We start from the raw sequence: 19,188 nt of genomic DNA on the forward strand, positions 1-19,188 counted from the left end.
TGCTGCCTAGATTTAGAGGAAAAGTTGAAGGGCCGGATTGTAGATCTTGAAGCCGACTATGGTTTGATGAAGGAGAAACATGACGGGTTAGAGGTGGAAATGGAGGATTTAAAGAGTTGTATTATCCATGAGCATATAAACGGCTTTCAGAAGGGTTTGCGGCAAGCAGCCTTCTTCTATGAGAATGTTGATGGTAATGACGCGAGGTTTAATGTAAATAAAGATGTGGTTGATGGTTTACTTGTGGATGAGGCGAAATCTAGTCCCGAGAGGGATGCGGGGAAGGGGGCGGAAGATGCTGATGCGAACGTTGATGGCGTGGCTGCGAAGGATGCTGACCAGGAGGCAACTTAGAACCGTTATTTTAATACTTTCAATTTGTTGATGATTCTAAGTTTGTAATAAACCGTACACTAATTACTTTTTGTGCTAATGTGACAAATGCTTTGTGTATGTTATGTTGTTGTTTGATGTCGGTAACTTGTGTTATAGCGGTGCGTTTGTGGTATGGTATAATTGTGAGTGAGAGTTTGATGTATGCAATGTTTGCTTTAGAGTGTTTAATTCGATAAAGAAGTGTTTTGGTTTGCAAATGCGATTTTTCATTGAGGGTATTCGACCCAGGTCGTTTACTTGTGGTAAGGGTGGGGAACTTAAAACGAATTAACATCAAGTTAAAGGTGTTCGACCCAGGCCGCTTACTTGTGATAAGGGTGGGGAACTTAAATGAATTAACATCAAGTTAAGGGTGTTCGACCTAGGCCACTTACTTGTGGTAAAGGTGGGGAACTTAAAATGAATTATCATCAAGTTAAGGGTGTTCGATCCAGACCGCTTACTTGTGATAAGGGTGGGGAACTAAAAGCGTGTTAGAAATGAGGTAATGAGTAGTTGTGAGGTGAAGAACCCTTTATTTTATTCATGAAATTTGGGGTGCCTCGTTAAAACCTCCCTGGCTAAAACCCTCCTTATGGAGAAAAGACCAGGTGAGGGAAAAGAGTACACCCAGGGTTACAAGTGTGTGCTACAATACATGTCTTTAACTGAAGTAAAATTTGAGATGAAATACATTCCATGTATTAGGTATTTCTTCTCCCGATAATTACTCAAGCTTATACGCTCCTCCTCCAGCATCTTCACGTATTCGGTATGGGTCGTCCCAATTGACGGAGAACTTGCCATCCATTTTTCTTACACCGCTGGCCATTCTCCAAACTAAGCCCCCCTTTGCGAACGATCTTGGGCATAGGTTAGCATTATATTTTATGGTCGCTCGTTGTTTGGCAGCTAAGTTGCGTATTTGGGCTTTTTCTCTGAACTCGGGCAGGAGGTCGAGGTGGGTGGTCATGTTTTGATGATTTTGGACTGGGTCGTATAGTTCTCGGTGCAGAGATGGTTCACCAATTTCAATGGGTATCATGGCGTCTGCGCCGTATACTAGGCTGAATGGAGATTCATTTGTTGTTGATTGAGGGGTACACCTGTAGGCCCATAGCACTTCCACTAATTCTTCTGGCCATCGGCCCTTGGCGTTGTCCAACCGTTTACGTAGTTCTACTAGTATAACCTTGTTTGCTGCCTCGGCCTGTCCATTGGTCTGTGGGTGTTCAACAAAGCTGGTTACATGTTTGATGCCTAGGCCGGTATAGAATTTAGCAAGTTCTTTGTCTATAAACTATTGGCCATTGTCGGTGATGATTGTATGTGGGACGCCATACCGGCATATAATATCCTTCAAAACGAATTGTTGGACTTGCTAGGCTGTAATGGTGGCTAAAGGTTTGGCCTCTATCCACTTGGTGAAGTAGTCGACGACTACTATTAAGAACTTTACTTAACCTTTGCCGGGGGAGAAAGGGCCGAGGATGACCATTCCCCACTTTGCGAAGGGCCATGAGGATAGTATAGAGTGAAGTTGCTCCTATTTCTGATGGATAAGGTTGCCATGTTTCTGGCATGGTATGCATTTTTTGACGAAGTCTTGGCAGTCTGTCTCCATGGTCAGCCAGAAGTAACTGGCGCGAAGGATTCTGGTAGTCATGGTGTGTGAGCTGGAATGATAGCTGCATATGCCTTCATGTAATTCTTTAATAATGTACTGAGCTTGTTCTGCAGTGACGCATTTGAGAAGTGGTTGGTCGTATCCGCGTTTGTACAAGTCATCGCCTATCATCGTGTACCTAGCGACTTTAGTTATCCAAGTTTTGTCAGCGTTAGGTGGAGGGTTACCGGTTTGGAGGTATTGGATGTAAGGAGTTGCCCAATTGTCGGCTTGGTGTTGGGTTAGGGTATGGCAAGTATTTGTGATGGAAGAGGCGGACAGTGTTTGTTGCAATGGTGATCGCTGGCGGCTTTTTAACTTGGTGCTGGCTAGTTTGGATAATATGTCGGCTCTGACGTTTTCGAACCTGAGAATTTGTTGGATGCGGACTTGTTTGAAGGCGGACTGGACGACTTTCTGGACCAGATGGTAGTATTGTAGGAGGGTAGGGTCTTTGATCTGGAACTTGTCATTTAAATGGCCGACGGTAAGTTTGGAATCGGTTTTGCATGTTAGTGACTTGACACCAACCTCGCGGGCCAGGGATAAGCCGACTTGGTTGGTATACGTCTTAAAGGCGAAATGGAGGGATTTTTCGATGAGGATGTCGTTGGGGCCTTCTAGTACAATGCCGGCACCTGCCCCCTCTGGGTTTGACGAACCATCAACATAAATTGTCCATTGGTCCTCGTCAGAAGGCATTGAGCTTTGATGGGGTCGTGGGGTTCGTAGCGGATGTTGAATTCGGATAACTCGACGGCCCAGGAAGACATCCACCCCGCAAGGTCTGGTTTCTTCAATATCTTCTGGATCGGGTAGTCGGCTTTGACGATAATGTTATGATTTTGGAAATATGGGCGTAGGCGTCGGGCTGCATGTACCAGGGATAAGGCTAATTTTTCTACCATTTGGTATCTGATTTTGGAGTCTTATAGGGTTCTGCTGACGAAGTGATAACGTTGTCGTTGACGCGATCAAATTAATACTACTTATTTATAACAACTTCAGTATTGTTAAGAAAGTAGTCAACAAAATAGAAAGGGTAAAGTAACCCCAAAGTCGTCTCCCAACGAACACGGAATTGATTTTTAACAAATTAGTTCTTATAAAACTATACAAATGAGTTAGTCAAATAAAATAAAAATATAGGAGATTAAGATAAACAAAGATAGAAATAAAATTTAAAAGATAAAAAGAAATAAAAACAATAGTAAAGAAAATAGATTGATTCCATTGCTTTTTCAAAATAGATTCATCATCGGTTATCTAAGGATTATTGTTGTAGATTTACAAATTAATCAATGTAAAGTCTCAATTAATTTGTTGGCATTCTCACTTTTAACCAAAGTACAGTCTCAATTAAAAGTGAGAACTTTTAGATTATCCATAGTAAATTCAACCAAAGTACAATCTCAATCAAATTTACTATGCCTAATCATGTCTATTCTTTTATCTCCTCACTAAATAAAAAGTTTAATTAATCAAAGTAAAGTCTCAATTAATTGTAGTTAGAGTAAATACCTTTAACCAAAGTAAAGTCTCAATTATTGGTAAAAACTCATTTAATCACATGAAAGTTTCTAAATAAAACCAAAGTAAAGTCTCAATTAAATTTAAAAACCCTTGACTCATATGATCAACATGCATATAGATTTCAAATCATTACTTCTTACGTGATTCAAAGATAAAAGACATAGATGAATTAAAACATCAACAATAATAAAATGAACAAAGAAATTATTTCATTATAACCTCAGAATCCATAATGAAATTACAATGGAATCAACCCAAGAAATTTAGCAATTCATGGAATACAGAATAAAAATAGAAGAATGGAGAGAGAGAAAGGAAACGAAATTAGGCCCCCCTAAGGGTTCCAAAACTCCGAAGTCCCGAGCTTGTTTTTCTGCTTCTCCCTTGGTCTCTTTATATAGGAATTAGACTGAGCTTTTCTGTTGCTAAAACCTCTCAAATATCTTTTAAAATAAAGATAAAGATAAATATAGTCAATATAAAGATATATAGACTATTTAACAAATATAGTTGGTTGATAATATCAATATCTAATATAATTAAATTAATTAATTAATTAAAGATATATGATAAATTATCACCAATTAGTATTTGTATTAATTTTCCAAATCAACCCTTTGCAATCTCCTTAAATTATCTTCTAAATAATCCAATATCTTCAAGATATATTTGTTTGTTGTGGAACTAAAAAGATTCAAGAAGATCTTGTCATATTTAAAAAGATTTGGTAGTTATTATCTTATAAAGAAAACCGCAAGGTCTAATTTTTCTTTCCTCCCTTCTTGGTTTAGCCAAACTTCTTCACTTTTTCAAGCTTTTCTTGTCGTCTTCATGCAATGCTTGGCTTGGATTTTTGTGCTTTTGATAATTTCTTATTCTTGGATTTATCTTTAAGGTGTCATGAAGCTTTAATCAATTTATTTCCACACCTCCATGAGCTCAACTTAGCTGCAGCTGCACTAACACACCTCAAAATATCCAAAGAACATTTATGCAACTAAAAAGCTATTTTTAACATGTTTTTGCATCCCATGCTCAATAAACCCAATAATAGGAAATCCCAATTAAATCAATCTTTAAGCACACAAATTCAATTAAATACCCAGAATTAAACATTAAATGAGGGCAAAAATACGCACTCATCACGAAGTAAATAGGATGTTGGGTGCCGCCGACATCGTGGACCAGTGCGGCGCTTACAGTGTGATCGGTGGTGGTGATGTAGACCAGTAAGGGTTGATGAGTATCCGGTTTATGAAGGATGGACAATGAGGTGAGTGTGGTTTTTAGCTTTTGAAATACTTGTTCACAATCATCATTCCACGTGAACTTGGCGGATTTTTTGAGCAGCTGAATGATGGGTTGGATTTGTTCGGCTAGTTTGGGAAGGAAGCGGGAGATGGCAGTGAGGCGGCCTATGAGGCGTTGTACTTCTTTGACACTAGTGGGGCTTCGCATTTCAATGATCGCGTTGCACTTTTCAGGATTAGCCTTTATGCCACGCGGTGTCAGCATGAATCCAAGGAATTTACCGCGGTCGACGCCGAAAACGCATTTGTCGGGGTTGAGGCGGAGATTGTATTGTCGTAATGCGGAAAAGACTGCTGATAGGTTCTGAGCGTGCTGGTGATGGCTTGAGAATTTGACAACCATGTCGTCAACGTATACTTCGACAAATTTGCCCATTAAATGACTGAAGACATTGTCCATCAGTCGTTGGTAGGTTGCTCCTGCGTTTTTAAAACCAAATGGCATGATCTTGTAGAAGTAATTGGCGTCGTCTATGATAAAGGCGATTTTGTTTATGTCAGATGCGGCCATGAGAATTTGGTTATAATTGGAGTATGCATCAAGAAAACTGAGGACCTTGTTACCGGTTGCATCATTGACAAGTCGGTCAATATTGGATAAGGGGTAGGAAATCTCTGGGACAGACTTTGTTAAGATTCGTGTAATAAACACACATCCGCCATTAGCCGTTGGCTTTCTTGACCAGGACCACGTTAGAGAGCCAAGTGGTATAGTGGGCTTCTTCAATAAACCGCACACTTAGCAACTTATCGGCCTTGGCCGCTAGGCGTCGTTCCTCGTCAAGTTTGCGTTTTTTTTGGGAGACATACCAGGCCTCGTTGTAAATGGATAACTTGTGGGATGCCACTTGAGGGTCAACTCCAGGTAAATCAGCAGCTGACCAAGCAAAGAGGTCCGTGTTGCTGACAAGGGTGGGTGTTATGATGTCACGTTGTTCAGATTCTAGCCTAGTACCGAGTTTGATGGTGCGGCCATTAGGCCGCTCCATGGGGTGGTTTCTTGAACAGGTTCAAGGCGGACATCCCGACCCACTTTGGGATCTAGATCATCACCAGACAAGGCGATCTTAGAGCCGGGTGGTCGTTCAATATGATTGGTTTGCAGGATGGGGAGCTGTGGGCGTAGGCTGGCCATGTCGCATTCGCGTGCAAGGCGTTGGTCGCCATGAATGGTGAGGATGTCGCCAGATGGGGAGGAGAACTTCATGGCCAGATGAGGTGTGGAAACAACAATGCCAAGAGTGTTGAGTGAAGGGCGGCTGAGGAGTACGTTATAAGATTTAGGTGCATCGACGATAAGGAAGCGTATAGGAATTGTCTTTGTTTGGGTGCCATCTCGGAAGACGGTATGGAGGTCAATGTAGCCGCGGGTGGAAACTTTCTCCCCAAAAAAGCCATAAATCGGTTCGTCGTATGGGACCATGGCGGTGTCCGAGATTTGAAGTTTTTGGTATGGAGCTGCCTTGGTCGACGAGGACTTTCTTGACTGCGTAGTTTTCTATTTCAACGATGATGACCATAGGTTCATCTTGTTGGTGATCAAGGCCTTGAAAATTGTCGTCCGTGAAGGTTGTGGGGGACATGCGACGTTTGTGATGAGAATGGGTTATGTGGTTGATGGATTGGATATGGCGGAGGTGTCTCTTCCTGGCCGAGGAGGTGGATCCTCCACTAGACAAACCACCAGAGATGGTGTTGATAGTGTCGCGTAAGGGAGGGTCGATGGGGGTGACATCGGTGAGAGTCAGTTGGGGGTCATGGTTTGCGGGTTGGTTTGGGCGTTTATCATAGCAAGAGTCGCGGGGAGGGCGTCGGTGGTCAGAACGAGGAGGGTGATGGGGTCTAGAGGAGTGGTCATCTTTTCGGACAAAGCGGCGGAAATGGCCAGCACGAACCAGTTCTTCAATTTTATCTTGGAGTGCTTTACGTTCCACTGTGGTATGGCCGTAGTTTCGGTGATAGCAGCAGTATTTAGTAATGTCCGCATTGGGGGGAGTGGTCGTCTAGCGTGGTTGTGGGATGAGGTCGGCCTGTAAGGCCTCATCAAGGAGGCGGGATCTGGGAACATTTAGAGGGACGTATCTGGTGAAGCGGGGTTGTCAGGGTTCTCGAGGTCTCGGGTCAGGGCGGGGAGGTTGTGGAGTGGGGTTGGCAGTAGAGGGTGCGTAGTCATTGCAAAATTTTGTATGGAGAGTTTGCATTTCCTCCATACGGACGTAATCGGCAACACGCAATTTCAACTCATGCATGAAGACGGGTGGGTGCAAGTAGACGTTATTGGTGAAGGGGCCAGGTTTAAGAGTGAGGGCCATGCACTGAAGTATCATTTCTTGGTTAAGGTGTGGTGTGCGAAGGGCAGCCTTACTGAATCGAGCAATGAATGCCCGGAGCATCTCATCTTGTTCTTGTCTGACGCCGAGGAGCGATATTGTTGTAGTTTGATGTGGGCGACTGCCGGCGAAGTGAGTGGTAAACATGTGGGAGAGGGTGTCGAAGCAGTCAATGGAGTATGGCGGGATGGTGGTAAACCATTTGAAGGTAAGGGTGGTAGGAAATGCTTAGAAAAAAATGGCATCATGGGAAGTGTAGAGGGCGACGTGGGTGATGTAGACTTTGAGGTGTTCATCAAGGTCGGTTTAACCAGTGTAATGCTCCAGCGTGAAAGGTTCCCACTGGGTGGGGAGGGGGGTGTTAGCGATGAAGTTGGTGAAAGGGTGACGGCGCCTGGGTTAGTGAGATGGGAGCGGGTGAGGAAGGATGGGATGGTGGACGAGGGTGGGAAAAGTGGAGGTGAAGTTGTGAGGAGGGATATGGGTGGTAGGGAGGTTGTGAGGGTTGTAGGGTGGGATATGAGTGGTGTGTAGGGTGGTGGGCATGTTGTAGAGCGGGATGTGTGTGGTGGGCAGGGTGGCGGCGGGGGTGGGAGTCGCAACATTTCCTAGGAGGGTGGAGTGGAAGTGAGTAGGATGGGTTGAAAGGATGGGAGTTTGTTGGGTGGTGGTGAAGGTGTGCGTGGTAAGATTGTACTCGCTTTCCTCTTCAGTAGGCTGGAAAGCTGGGGACCCTACGACATCAGATGTTTCCTTGGCCTTTCCCTTTTGAGTGGGATCGGCTTCAATCTTTCGCCTTAGGCGAGAGTTCTCCTGTCGCAGTGCTTCCATCTCATCAGCACTATGCTTCTTCAAGTCAGCCAGCTCCTGTTGCATCTTGGCTTGACCGTCTAGGATGGCGGCCAGATCCGGGATGATGTTAGCAGGTCCTGAGGGTCCTGTGTCAACTTGCTTGTTAACTCCTACTCTACTGTGGGTAGAAACCATTTTCGGAGAAAGCGGGTGGTAAGATATTATCTTGTGCCCCACGGTGAGCGCTAATGGCGTACCACACCTAGCCGGTCCAACCAAATAATAACAATAAACGATCAACATATATATGCGAAACAATTGGTAACCGGCCTAAGCCGCTAAAAGAGTAACCAGCCTAAGCCGACAGAAGAATAATAGCGGCCTAAGCCGCTAAAAGTGTAACAGGTCTAGACCGACCACTCTAGAAAACTCAACGAATTCAAAGCACTCGTAAGATTCATCAAGCCCACAATAATCAAACTAAGGGCCTGGGCTAAGGCTCATGCCCACCTACAGCCCAAACAAGGGCCCAGCCCATGACGTGGCCACACATAATTAATAATCTATAAATATGCATGAACCCCACGAATTAAAGGTATGCATTCATTACTTCCCTAATCACCAAATTTGACTTTCTTAGAGATTTCACTAACTTGAGCTTCAGAGCCCCTTCTGCGGGTAACCCCTCTTGGGTCCAAACCGATCACACTGTGATACCCATAAGCGATATGTATCAACCGGGAAGAAACCTACTTAAGAGATGGCGGACCAGGGTAAGGTAATAGTTGTGTCTAACATATCTTGTTTGTTCTCTGCAAGAACAAATATCATTATAAATATATAAGATTTATTTATAAATTAAACTAAAATAAAAAAAATTATAAACATACAACTTCCTATTTTTTCGTACCATTTTAACACCTAATAGAAAATTAATACTTTATTTGTTTACATGAATCCTGGACCATCCTTTTTTTCCTGTTTTCATGCTTTCAAATCATGTACTATACTTTAACATTTTATATTAGCACTACTACAAATTTTCATATTACAAAGATTATTTTCTATTATTTTTTTTTTAAATTTTAATTGGTAGGTAATTTTTTTGTGGGTAATTATTTTTTACAAAATTATAAAATTCGTAAGTATTTCCTACAAAATTTGTTATGAAAAGTGTTTTATACAAAATATTTTGTAAAATAATTGACATCAATTTCCTGCAATTTTTTTTTCATAACAAAATTTATAAGTATTTTCTACGAAAAAAATTTCAAAATAAAATTGTCAGAAATATGAGTTTTTTTTAGTAATGTAGGTTAAATATGTTTTTTGTCCCTTAACTCTCAGTAAAAAATGGAATTATTCCCTCTTCGAAACTTTAGTCCAATTTAGTTTCCCAACTTTAGAATTGCGTAAATTTAGTCATTTTAACCAATTTTTGTTATGTTTATCTGACGTTTCAAATGTGTTTCATGATTGTTTCTTAGCTAACGTTGAAGCAAAAATGTGTCAAACAGTATAAACAATTCAAGTATTATCATGAAATGCGTTTGAAATGTTAGCTAAACTTAGCAAAATGTGGTTAAAGAGACTAAATTCATCTAAAATCGGAGGAATAAATTGGTCAAAGTTTCAAAAAAAGACTAATTTCAATTTTTACTAAAAGTTGAGGGATAAAATACGTATCTAACTTTTTATATTATATTTGTGATCAAAATTATCAAAAGAATATTTTAAGAATAAAATACATTACACTTATCAACTAATTTAAATCTTAAACTTTTAAGTGCAGGACACGAGAGAAAGAAAATAAAACAGAAAATAATTATGATAGTTATATTTGATTTGTTAAGTCACAAACATCATTACAAATATAAAAGATTTATATATAAATTAAATTAAAATAAAGAAAATTAAAAACGTACGACTTCCTATTTTTTTCTAATATCTATCAGAAAATTAACACTTTATTTTTCTACTCTATTCCTCGAACACCCCTTTTTCCCATTTTTTAAAATCATCGAGTATACTTTAACATTTTAATATTGTATTTGTGATCAAAATTATAAAAAAGAATATTTTAAAAATATATTACAAGTTAAAATAAATTTTAAATATTAAATACATGAGTAAAGAAAGAAAATAATTATATTCTAAAACGGATTTATCATATATTGGACCGTTGCTACCTTTGTTTAAATTTTAGATGAATTATTGAGAATTTTGAAAAATTAAAAAGAAAAAAAAAACACACACACACACACATATATATATATATATATATATATATATATATTAAATTATGATTTTTTTATAATAATTTGAATTAATTATTTTATTTGGTAGACAATGAGAAAACAAGATTATTCTTTTATAAATAAAGGATGAAAAATATGTTTTTAGTTTAAAATTCTTGTTATTATTTTTTTATTTTATAAATTTTGAATAATTAATTTTAGTTCATACCCAAAATATATGAATTTTAGTTTAGTTTCGGTAAAATGTTTTTCTTCTATTTTCATCTTCAAAATATTTTAAATTATTATTTTAGTTTTTAGTAGTTATTGCAAGATTGATAACAATATTATTCTTACAATAAATTTGATGAAGTAATTTAAAAGAGTACTTTATTTATTTTATTTATGTAAAAAAGTTATTTTTCAATAATACAAAATTGATATATTTTTAATAATTTATTATGACTGTTATAATTGATTTTTTAAGTTACAACACTAGTGTAGAAAATCCATATTACATTGGTTATTTCAGGCTTATTACATCAACTAGAGATAAGGTCAATTCACAATATATAAATGGGTGCAATCCTCACCTTACAAGCCGATTTTGTGGAGTTGAGTTAGGCTTAAAACCCACTTCTAACATGGTATTAGAGTCCTTTTTTAAAAAAATAAAATTAAGTCTATCCTAACGAACTTTCTTGGACATTATGTTCCACCTGCTATCTTGGGCCGCTATCGGACCACCTATTTCTAGTCCCACACACGAGATGAATATACTTCGGCATGAGTGGGTGTGTTAGAAGTCTCACTTCAACTAGAGATAAGACAATTTCATAATATATAAGTGAGGTCCAAACCTCACCTTACAAGCCGATTTTGTGGGATTGAGTTGGGCTTAAAAACCCACTTCTAACAATAATCATGATAAAAAATAATTACTTTTGTAATTAACACATACCTTTGTATTAAAGTTTTCATTTCTTTGTTTGACTTCTTGTGCAATGAACAAAACCATACGACAATACGGTCAATGGGGCAAATAACAATCAATTACCAATGACACCTATTAAATAAGAATTTTAGTTAGTGATATGAAATTAATTAGCTAATAACTAAAGTGATCAGAGTTCAACTTACCCTTCAATATAAGGGGCGATGTAAATTCTTTTCTTGGATTCATGAATCCACTGTTGAATATATCTTTGAGTGTGCATTGATCTATCCCAAACTTTTGTATAATTTGAGGCTCAAAACCATAAATATCAATGTGCCCTGCATTGACAATTAATTCATTTAGATACCTACATCCATACAAATTCAGAAGGCTAAGGTTGATTTCAAAAAACATAGATAAATTCAAAATCTAAATTTAGAGTGCACTCACATAACCCAAAGTTGAATGACTGTAATGTTCGACATTTGATTACCTTGGATTATTTCTAATAAATCTGACGTGTTCACATACAAAGTTATATTGCCATTGTCAACGCCAAATATTATTGCATCCCAAGGAATGGGAAAAGGTTCTTAGTACAATTCAAAAAAAAAGCCACAATCAACCCCTGAATTAGATTACCATTCTGGTGAGGTATGGGCTCGAGCTCGGGCTCATCCTCGGGTTCATCATCAGGCTTATCCTCGGGCTCAAGGCTTGCATGAGTTGCAATTGGGGACTTTTGCCTAATCCTAGGGTCCTACAAAACATATTAACAAACTTAAACATGAGGTGTGTTAAAAGTTATGTACAAATGTAATTAAGAAAAACATATCGTCTTTGTTTGACTTAATTAATTCTTTTGGCCATGAGATAAATGTTCCAAGTGTGTCTCCCACTACTTGCACTTCCATTGTGGGCACTGGTACTGGAGTAGTGGCATCTCTAATGTCTTCAACCACCACTCTAGCCAAATCAGCTGGCATTGGCATAGTGTGCATGGTGGACCCTCCTAAATAGACTCTCCCAATGGCCACAAAATGAGGAACACCTCCAACAAACAACTTACAACGATAGGAGATATCAGTCTCTATGTCCTCATCTTCATCCTCTACATCACAACTACCTTTGGTTCTATGAAAATTCATTTCATCTAGATTCAACACATTATGGTGGATGGATATGGACTCCCATCGTTGCTCCCACTCGCGCCTTAAATCTTCAGTAACTTGTCTCCTTATTTGCTGAGAAAAATGCTCCATCATCTCTTGAGTCATAGGTGTCGCAGAAATGTTGGGTCGAGGATATGATCCAAAATATTATCTCACACCCACACCAAAACTAGTAGTACGCACAGGACCAGGGTGTTCTTCAATACCAATAACAATGGTCAATATGTCACGACGACCTTGAGAGACAAAATTATCCAGTGAACTTTGCTCTTCAAGTTCATTCCTTAAGAAAGAATACATTGTCACTTATAATACAAATTAAAATAAATATTTAATTGCTACATCATTTGTATTATAACTTACAATTCTTTTAGTAATCATCATTGATTTCTCATATATCATTTGTCCTCCTGCTTTGGTACGAGCCATTTTCTATTTCTCAAATCATACTTTTATCTACTTCTGTCACATGATCCCAATTAGTTTCTAAAATGGACACCTTTGATCGAGCTAAGACACCCAAATAACTAACAAAATCATTTTGATTGGGTCCTTTAGCTCTTCTTGTGCAAGGGTCTATTTCAACTTGAACGTTACCCTAAGTCAATCGTTTAAGAGCTAGATGTTTCATACGTGTAGCTTCTTAAGTCTTCTTGGATGACTCTACCATCATTTAAGAAACTATTCAACGTCATTCTCATACACATTAGTGATTCGACTAGCATGCACCCAACTCTGATCCATTACTACACAACATAAAAAGCTCGTTTATACTTGCATTCAATATTCTCCAATTATCCAAATGAACAGTTGAAGTTTATAAGAATGATTTTCTTGATGATTGAAAAACATTTTTAAATCATTGATTGAAAAACACTTAAACTAATTTCTAAAAACATTGTCGAGGGTCGGACACCTTCGAACTTAACCAACACGTTCAATAATAATCGTAAACACACATCAACAAATACAATCTTAATTAGATGTTCAATTAAGATTTAAATTTAATTATAATAAATATAAGACATTAAAATTATATAAAATTTGAAAAAACTAACCGTTAGGAGATGAAATTTTTTTCCTAAAGTGAGTATGTTTACTTCAGACCACCAATGCAAGTAAAGCAACACTTAGAGGGGCCTTGAACAACCCAACAAATGGCAGCGACAACAGATGGATGGAGGGATAAGTGGCGGCAGCGAGAATGGGGGTTTTCACGAAACAACCTCCTCCCCAAAAGCCCACACCAAGGTGCAACAGCATGAGACGACCAATGTCGGAGACCCCTCGACAACGCGACCATGAGATGGAGGTAGAATGGTAGTGCGAGGGCAAGCAACGACAACAAGGGGCGCGACGCTCTGACCAAACCACAACGTTTGAGAACCCGCACAAGTGCTCTAACTTCGGGAGGCAACTAACGGTGGACGAAGCTCCCCAGCGGCGTGGCTGTGCGGTGGAAGTAGAGTTTCGAACCAGCGGCGACATTTGCGTGAATGAGGCTGCTCGAGCGGAGAGTGGTGTGTGCAAACGGTGGCTTTTACGTGAATGGGTTAAGGGAACAAGGGTTTGCACTAATGGCTGCTTGGACGACGTCAGAACAACCTCAATGCGGAGGAGTGGAGTGGAGGAAGAAGAAGCGAGCACAACAATGTAGTGCGAAGACGAAAAAGAGAAATGAGGGGGAAACCTAGGCTGGAATAAAATGAGGTACTACATCGGTTCTAATATTTAACCGATGTAGTATGAGGTGTTGTGCAATAATATAAGGTTATTCAATTTTTTTTAAATGGATGTTACATTGGTTATCAGAGTAACCGATGTAATAAAGTTCCCATTATTTTCAAAAATGCAATCGCGCATTACGCTAAATCAGTTTTCGTGTAATTCCTGTAATATCTTGTTGTAGTATACAATTTCTACACTAGTGACACCATTATAAATATATAAGATTTATTTATAAATTCAATTAAAATAAAGAAATTATAAACATACAACTTTTTTCAAACCTTTCTAAGATCCATTATAGAAAATTAATTCTACTTGATTCCTATACCATTCCTTTACTCATGCTTTCCAATCATGTACCAACACTCTACACCAAATGAATTCAAACTTTAAAACTTTGATATTTTATTTGTGATCAAAATCATCATAAAAATATTTTAAAGGTATATTATACAATTGAATATGTTCAAAGATCATGCTTATATATATTTTAATACAATATTTTTTATTTCTCTTCAAACCGAAAGACATAAATATTTTATTAAACATAAAATATTCAAATATCTTATGCTTTTATATCACAATAACACTACTACACTAGTGATTTGAAAGAAAAATTAGAAGGCTTAATACCTAATTTCGTCCTCTAATTTTATTCGAATTCTCAAATAGATCCCTAATTATTCATTTGTTCAATTTAGTCCTCCAATTTCTTATAAATGTTGAATTTAGTCATTTCCGTTAAATTGACATTAACGCCATTTATGTATAGTTCTATGTGTCATGTTATTGTCACATGTTTCAATTTATTTCCCTTATTTATAATTTAGATTTAATTTGGTCCTCTTTGTCGCAACCAAAATCGTGATGAGACGACTAACCAAAAAAAAAGTTTTTGTAAAAACAGGGTTTGGAGTCGCCACCATAGTTATTATAGGAAACTATGGAAAATCATGAAAAAAGAGCAAGGTCTACGAAAAACAAGATTTTGGGTCCGGGAGTCGGTTACGCGTGGGGAAGATATTAGCACCCCCACAACGTCCGTCCTAAGACGGTTACCTTTAATTAAATGTGCAACAGTTATGTGGTTTTTCAAAATATTTATTTTTCCCAAAAAATAATATAAAAGGGTGTACAAAAGAAACAAATATATTTTTTTATCTTTTAGGGCCCGACGAGGATTAATCCTCGCTCCTACGTATCTCCATGTGAATGGAGAATCAAGGTTACGTAGTTCTTACTGAAAAACTATTTGAAAAATGATTTAATTTGTTTTATAATTTTGAAAACTTTTTTATTTATATTTTAGTAATTGGTGTCACGTAACGCGAGCGGTCAGATAGACACTTGAAATAAATTCTTTTTTTCTAATCTTTTATTTTTTCTTAATCATTTATAAATTTTTAATATATCTTTTTAAAGTTATATTAAAGTACTTGTGGATGTCATTGCGATGTGAGCAACCGAATAGATATAGAATAATAAACAAAGAAAAATATTTTTTATATTTTTAGATCATTTGTATATATTTTTAGAAAAAACAAAAGTCTAAATTGGATGTCATGCGATGCAAGTGGTCGGGCAGACAATAAAGAAAGGAAAAAATATTTTTTATGATTAAAAAAAGAATGAAAATTGAAAAAAAAAACTAAATTAAAGAAATGAAAGAATTGAGAGTGGCGTACCTTAAAAAAGTTCCAATATCTCCTCACCTTTTCTCTTTTTTTTTTTTGCATCCTTTTCTAATATTTTTGTGTTTGTTTTTCCAATAGAGATAAAGATGAGAGGTGTCTATGTGGATGATAATGAGATAAAGAGAGAGTGTAGAGAATGTTTTCTTTTTTTTTTCTACCTCCTTCAATATGTTTTTTTAAAAGAGACATAAAGAAGGAGGTGTGTATGTGAGAGTGGTGATGTGAAAGAATTAGAGTAGTGTCGAGAATCTCCTTTTTCGGTTTTTTCTTTCAGTTATGATAGAGTGCGTATTTATACTCGTACCTTGCAATATCAATGCAATCTCAGCCTTAATTGTAATGAACAATATAAGGAAGGAATTGGTTATGATAGCAACACATTATGGGAATCAAATCATAGTAAATCAGAGCACAAAATCAATCCCAAATTAGTAATATTGATTCTAACCATTAACAAATCAGAGCACAAAATCAATCCCAATTAGTAATATTGATTATAACCATTTGAAGAAATATTTCTTCTAATTATTAGAATCATATCACTAATTACTCTTCCAAGAGCAAGGGTAGAAAGCAGGTTGAGGTTGAGTTGTTGGGCTAATGAGAAGGAATGTGATAATTAATAACAAATTGGGCTATTCCCTCTTTATTCCTTTTTTTTTTCTTTTTTTTCATCTCTCTTTCTTTTCTTTTTTTTTCTAAAATTAAAGTTTGAAAATCTTTAAAGAAAATAATGTTTCACATTTTTTTTATTTTTTTGTATTTTTTTTTAAATAAATTTATTTACCCGAATGAAATTGGGTGTTGACAACTGTCCCTCTTTACTTAGATTTTACTAGATAATATGAAAATTTGATTTTTTCATATTATCATAAGTAAAGATAAAAACACTAATTTCGTTCGGATTTCAAAAGAAGACAAATTTGAAGATAGACTTGACCATTCAAAAGGAGATGGTCTGCATTTGAAAGGAACTAGGTGACCATTACCAAGTAGAGGGTCCCAATTCTACACACATTTTTTTTTTACTTTTTGAAATATAAAAAGAGCAATCCCGAGGAGAGTGGCTATATTTAAAGGATTCAACGACCATTACCATATAGAGGGTCCCAATCCGAAAAACCAATTTTTTTTTGTATTTTGACTTTTAAAAAAAGATTAGACCAATCCTCAAGAAAGGGTCTATATCTAAAAAAACCGATGACCATTACCATGTAGAGGGTCATCATCTGACAAAAGAAAATCAATGACCATTGCCTCGCAGAGGGTCTTGATTTAAAGAGATCGATGATCATTGCCTCGTAGAGGGTCTTGATGTAAGGAGATTGATGAACATTGCCTCGCAGAGGACCTCGATGTGACATAAGAAATCAATGACCATTGCCTTGCAGAGGGTCTTGATGTAAGGAGATCGATGACCATTGCCTCGTAGAGGGTCTCAATGTGACAAAAGAAATCAATGATCATTGCCTCACAAAGGGCCTCGATGTGACATAAGAAATCAATGACCATTGCTTTGTAGAGGGTCTTGATGTAAAGAGATCGATGACCATTGCCTCGCAGAGGACCTCGTTGAGCAAAACCATGACCATTGCTTTGCAGAGAGTCTTGATATGACATAGGAAATCAATGACCATTACCTCGTAGAGGGTCTTGATGTGAACATAAGGAAATCAATGACCATTGCCTTGCAGAGGGTCTTGATGTATAAAAGGAGAACATGAATTTTGCTTTTGAAGTGTCGACAAACACCACGTGAATGCCTAATGTTTTTTAGACTTAAACAAAAAAAAAATCATTGCTGACTCTTTTTTTGAAATGATTTTCAATGATTTTGTGGAGTATGATGGATGATTTGATGATGCATGAAATGTTATGATTTTCTTTTTGAAACTATATGATATGCTTGCATAGATGCGTGAATGCATGAGTGGAATTTGCTCGTTTTTTCATTTTTCATTTCTTCATAAATCTAAGAAATGTTGGAGGAGTTATGCATATACACACGTTATGAATCATTAATGATGTATGACATGCTATGATTTTCTTTTTAAACTTAGACGATGATGCATGCATGGATGCGTGGATGCATGGATGCATGGGTGAAATTTGCTTTATTCAAAAAGATGAATTACTCATGTATGCATGCCTTGGTATGATGTATGAATTTTTCTTTTGCATTTTTTTGAAAACAAATTCGAATTAATTCCCATTTCATTTTTATTTCTAATTCATGGAGTCATTCTACTTTGATTTTTTTTTTTACTTTTCTAAATCATTTCCTTGGTCTAATCAATTTACTAACAAACACTTTTTTAATCATTTCTTTGAAACACTATTTGAATGACATGCATGAAATTGCCAAGGGCTTGAAAAGGTTTGGATGAGGTGATGAAGATTAACTAGGGAGTTGCCCCAATTTGAATTGGTCTCGGGGCACAAAATGTGTTTGGGCTTTCCCTAGTTACTGACGGTGTGAAGAAAATGATGGGGATTTAAAAAAAATTGCCCCTGGTGTGAGAGCCAAGGATGGTCTTCGGGTGCAAAAGCGTGTTTGATTTTTCCCAAATGAGGAGATTAAAAAATGATAGGGGCTTCACAAGTTGCCCCCAATGTGATCACAATCTTCAATATAAATAAATGCCCCAATTCAAAATGAATGATGAGAATATATGAATCACAAACAAAGTGACTGCCCCAATTTGGGTTTGGGATTAATAAAGATGGACTATGTTAAGGTTGGTCAAGGTTTAGGCTTAGAGCGGAGGATACTGTAGGAGCAAAGATGAAGTTTCATGAAGAATGAATTGAAAGGAGACAACCCAAATTTAACCAGATTTCTTGATTGCTTGTGCTGAATTTGGAGCTTTGAAAACATGTAAACCAAACATAAATTGCCCCAATGTTTAAAAGAAAATATCTGAACACACTTTTTCAATCCCTTTTTTTTATATTTTTTTTAGAACAAACCTGTTAGAAAATCAAAATTTTCCTCCAAATTAAAACCTTCGAAAGATAACAACCAATCTTTGATTTGTGTGGACTTTATTAGGCTTGTATCATGGCCAAGGTTAGGGGTATGGCTATAAATGATAGTAAAGGTCCAAAAAGTGATATACACATACAATTATTCCAAATATAAAAAAATAAAAAAACACATACCAAAAAAAAAATGAGAAAAAAAATATGAAGAAAAACCACATCAATTTTGCACATCCAAATAAATGGTCTGACTCTCTAGCATCACCACTGGAGCCGCCACCTGTCGCAACCGAAATCGCGATGAGACGACGAACAAAAAAAAATTGTAAAAACAGGGTTTGGAGTCGCCACCATAGTTATTATAGGAAACTATGGAAAACCATGAAAAGAGAGCAAGGTCTGCGAAAAACCAGATTTTGGGTCCGGGAGTCG

At 37.2% G+C, this 19,188-nt stretch overlaps 1 protein-coding gene across 1 annotated transcript; it reads right to left on the reverse strand.

Moving 5' to 3' along the window:
• Positions 1-1,921: 1,921 nt before the first annotated feature.
• LOC114180640 lies at positions 1,922-6,307 on the reverse strand. The gene is made up of 3 exons (XM_028066942.1): positions 5,840-6,307; positions 4,710-5,605; positions 1,922-2,864 (listed from the first exon to the last, which is right to left on the reverse strand). The coding sequence occupies exons 1-3, from the start codon at positions 6,305-6,307 to the stop codon at positions 1,922-1,924; spliced, it is 2,307 nt and encodes a 768-aa protein (XP_027922743.1).
• Positions 6,308-19,188: the final 12,881 nt, after the last annotated feature.

Source organism: Vigna unguiculata, chromosome 4 (assembly GCF_004118075.2).
Source record: "Vigna unguiculata cultivar IT97K-499-35 chromosome 4, ASM411807v1, whole genome shotgun sequence".
NCBI classification, from domain to species: Eukaryota; Viridiplantae; Streptophyta; class Magnoliopsida; order Fabales; family Fabaceae; genus Vigna; species Vigna unguiculata.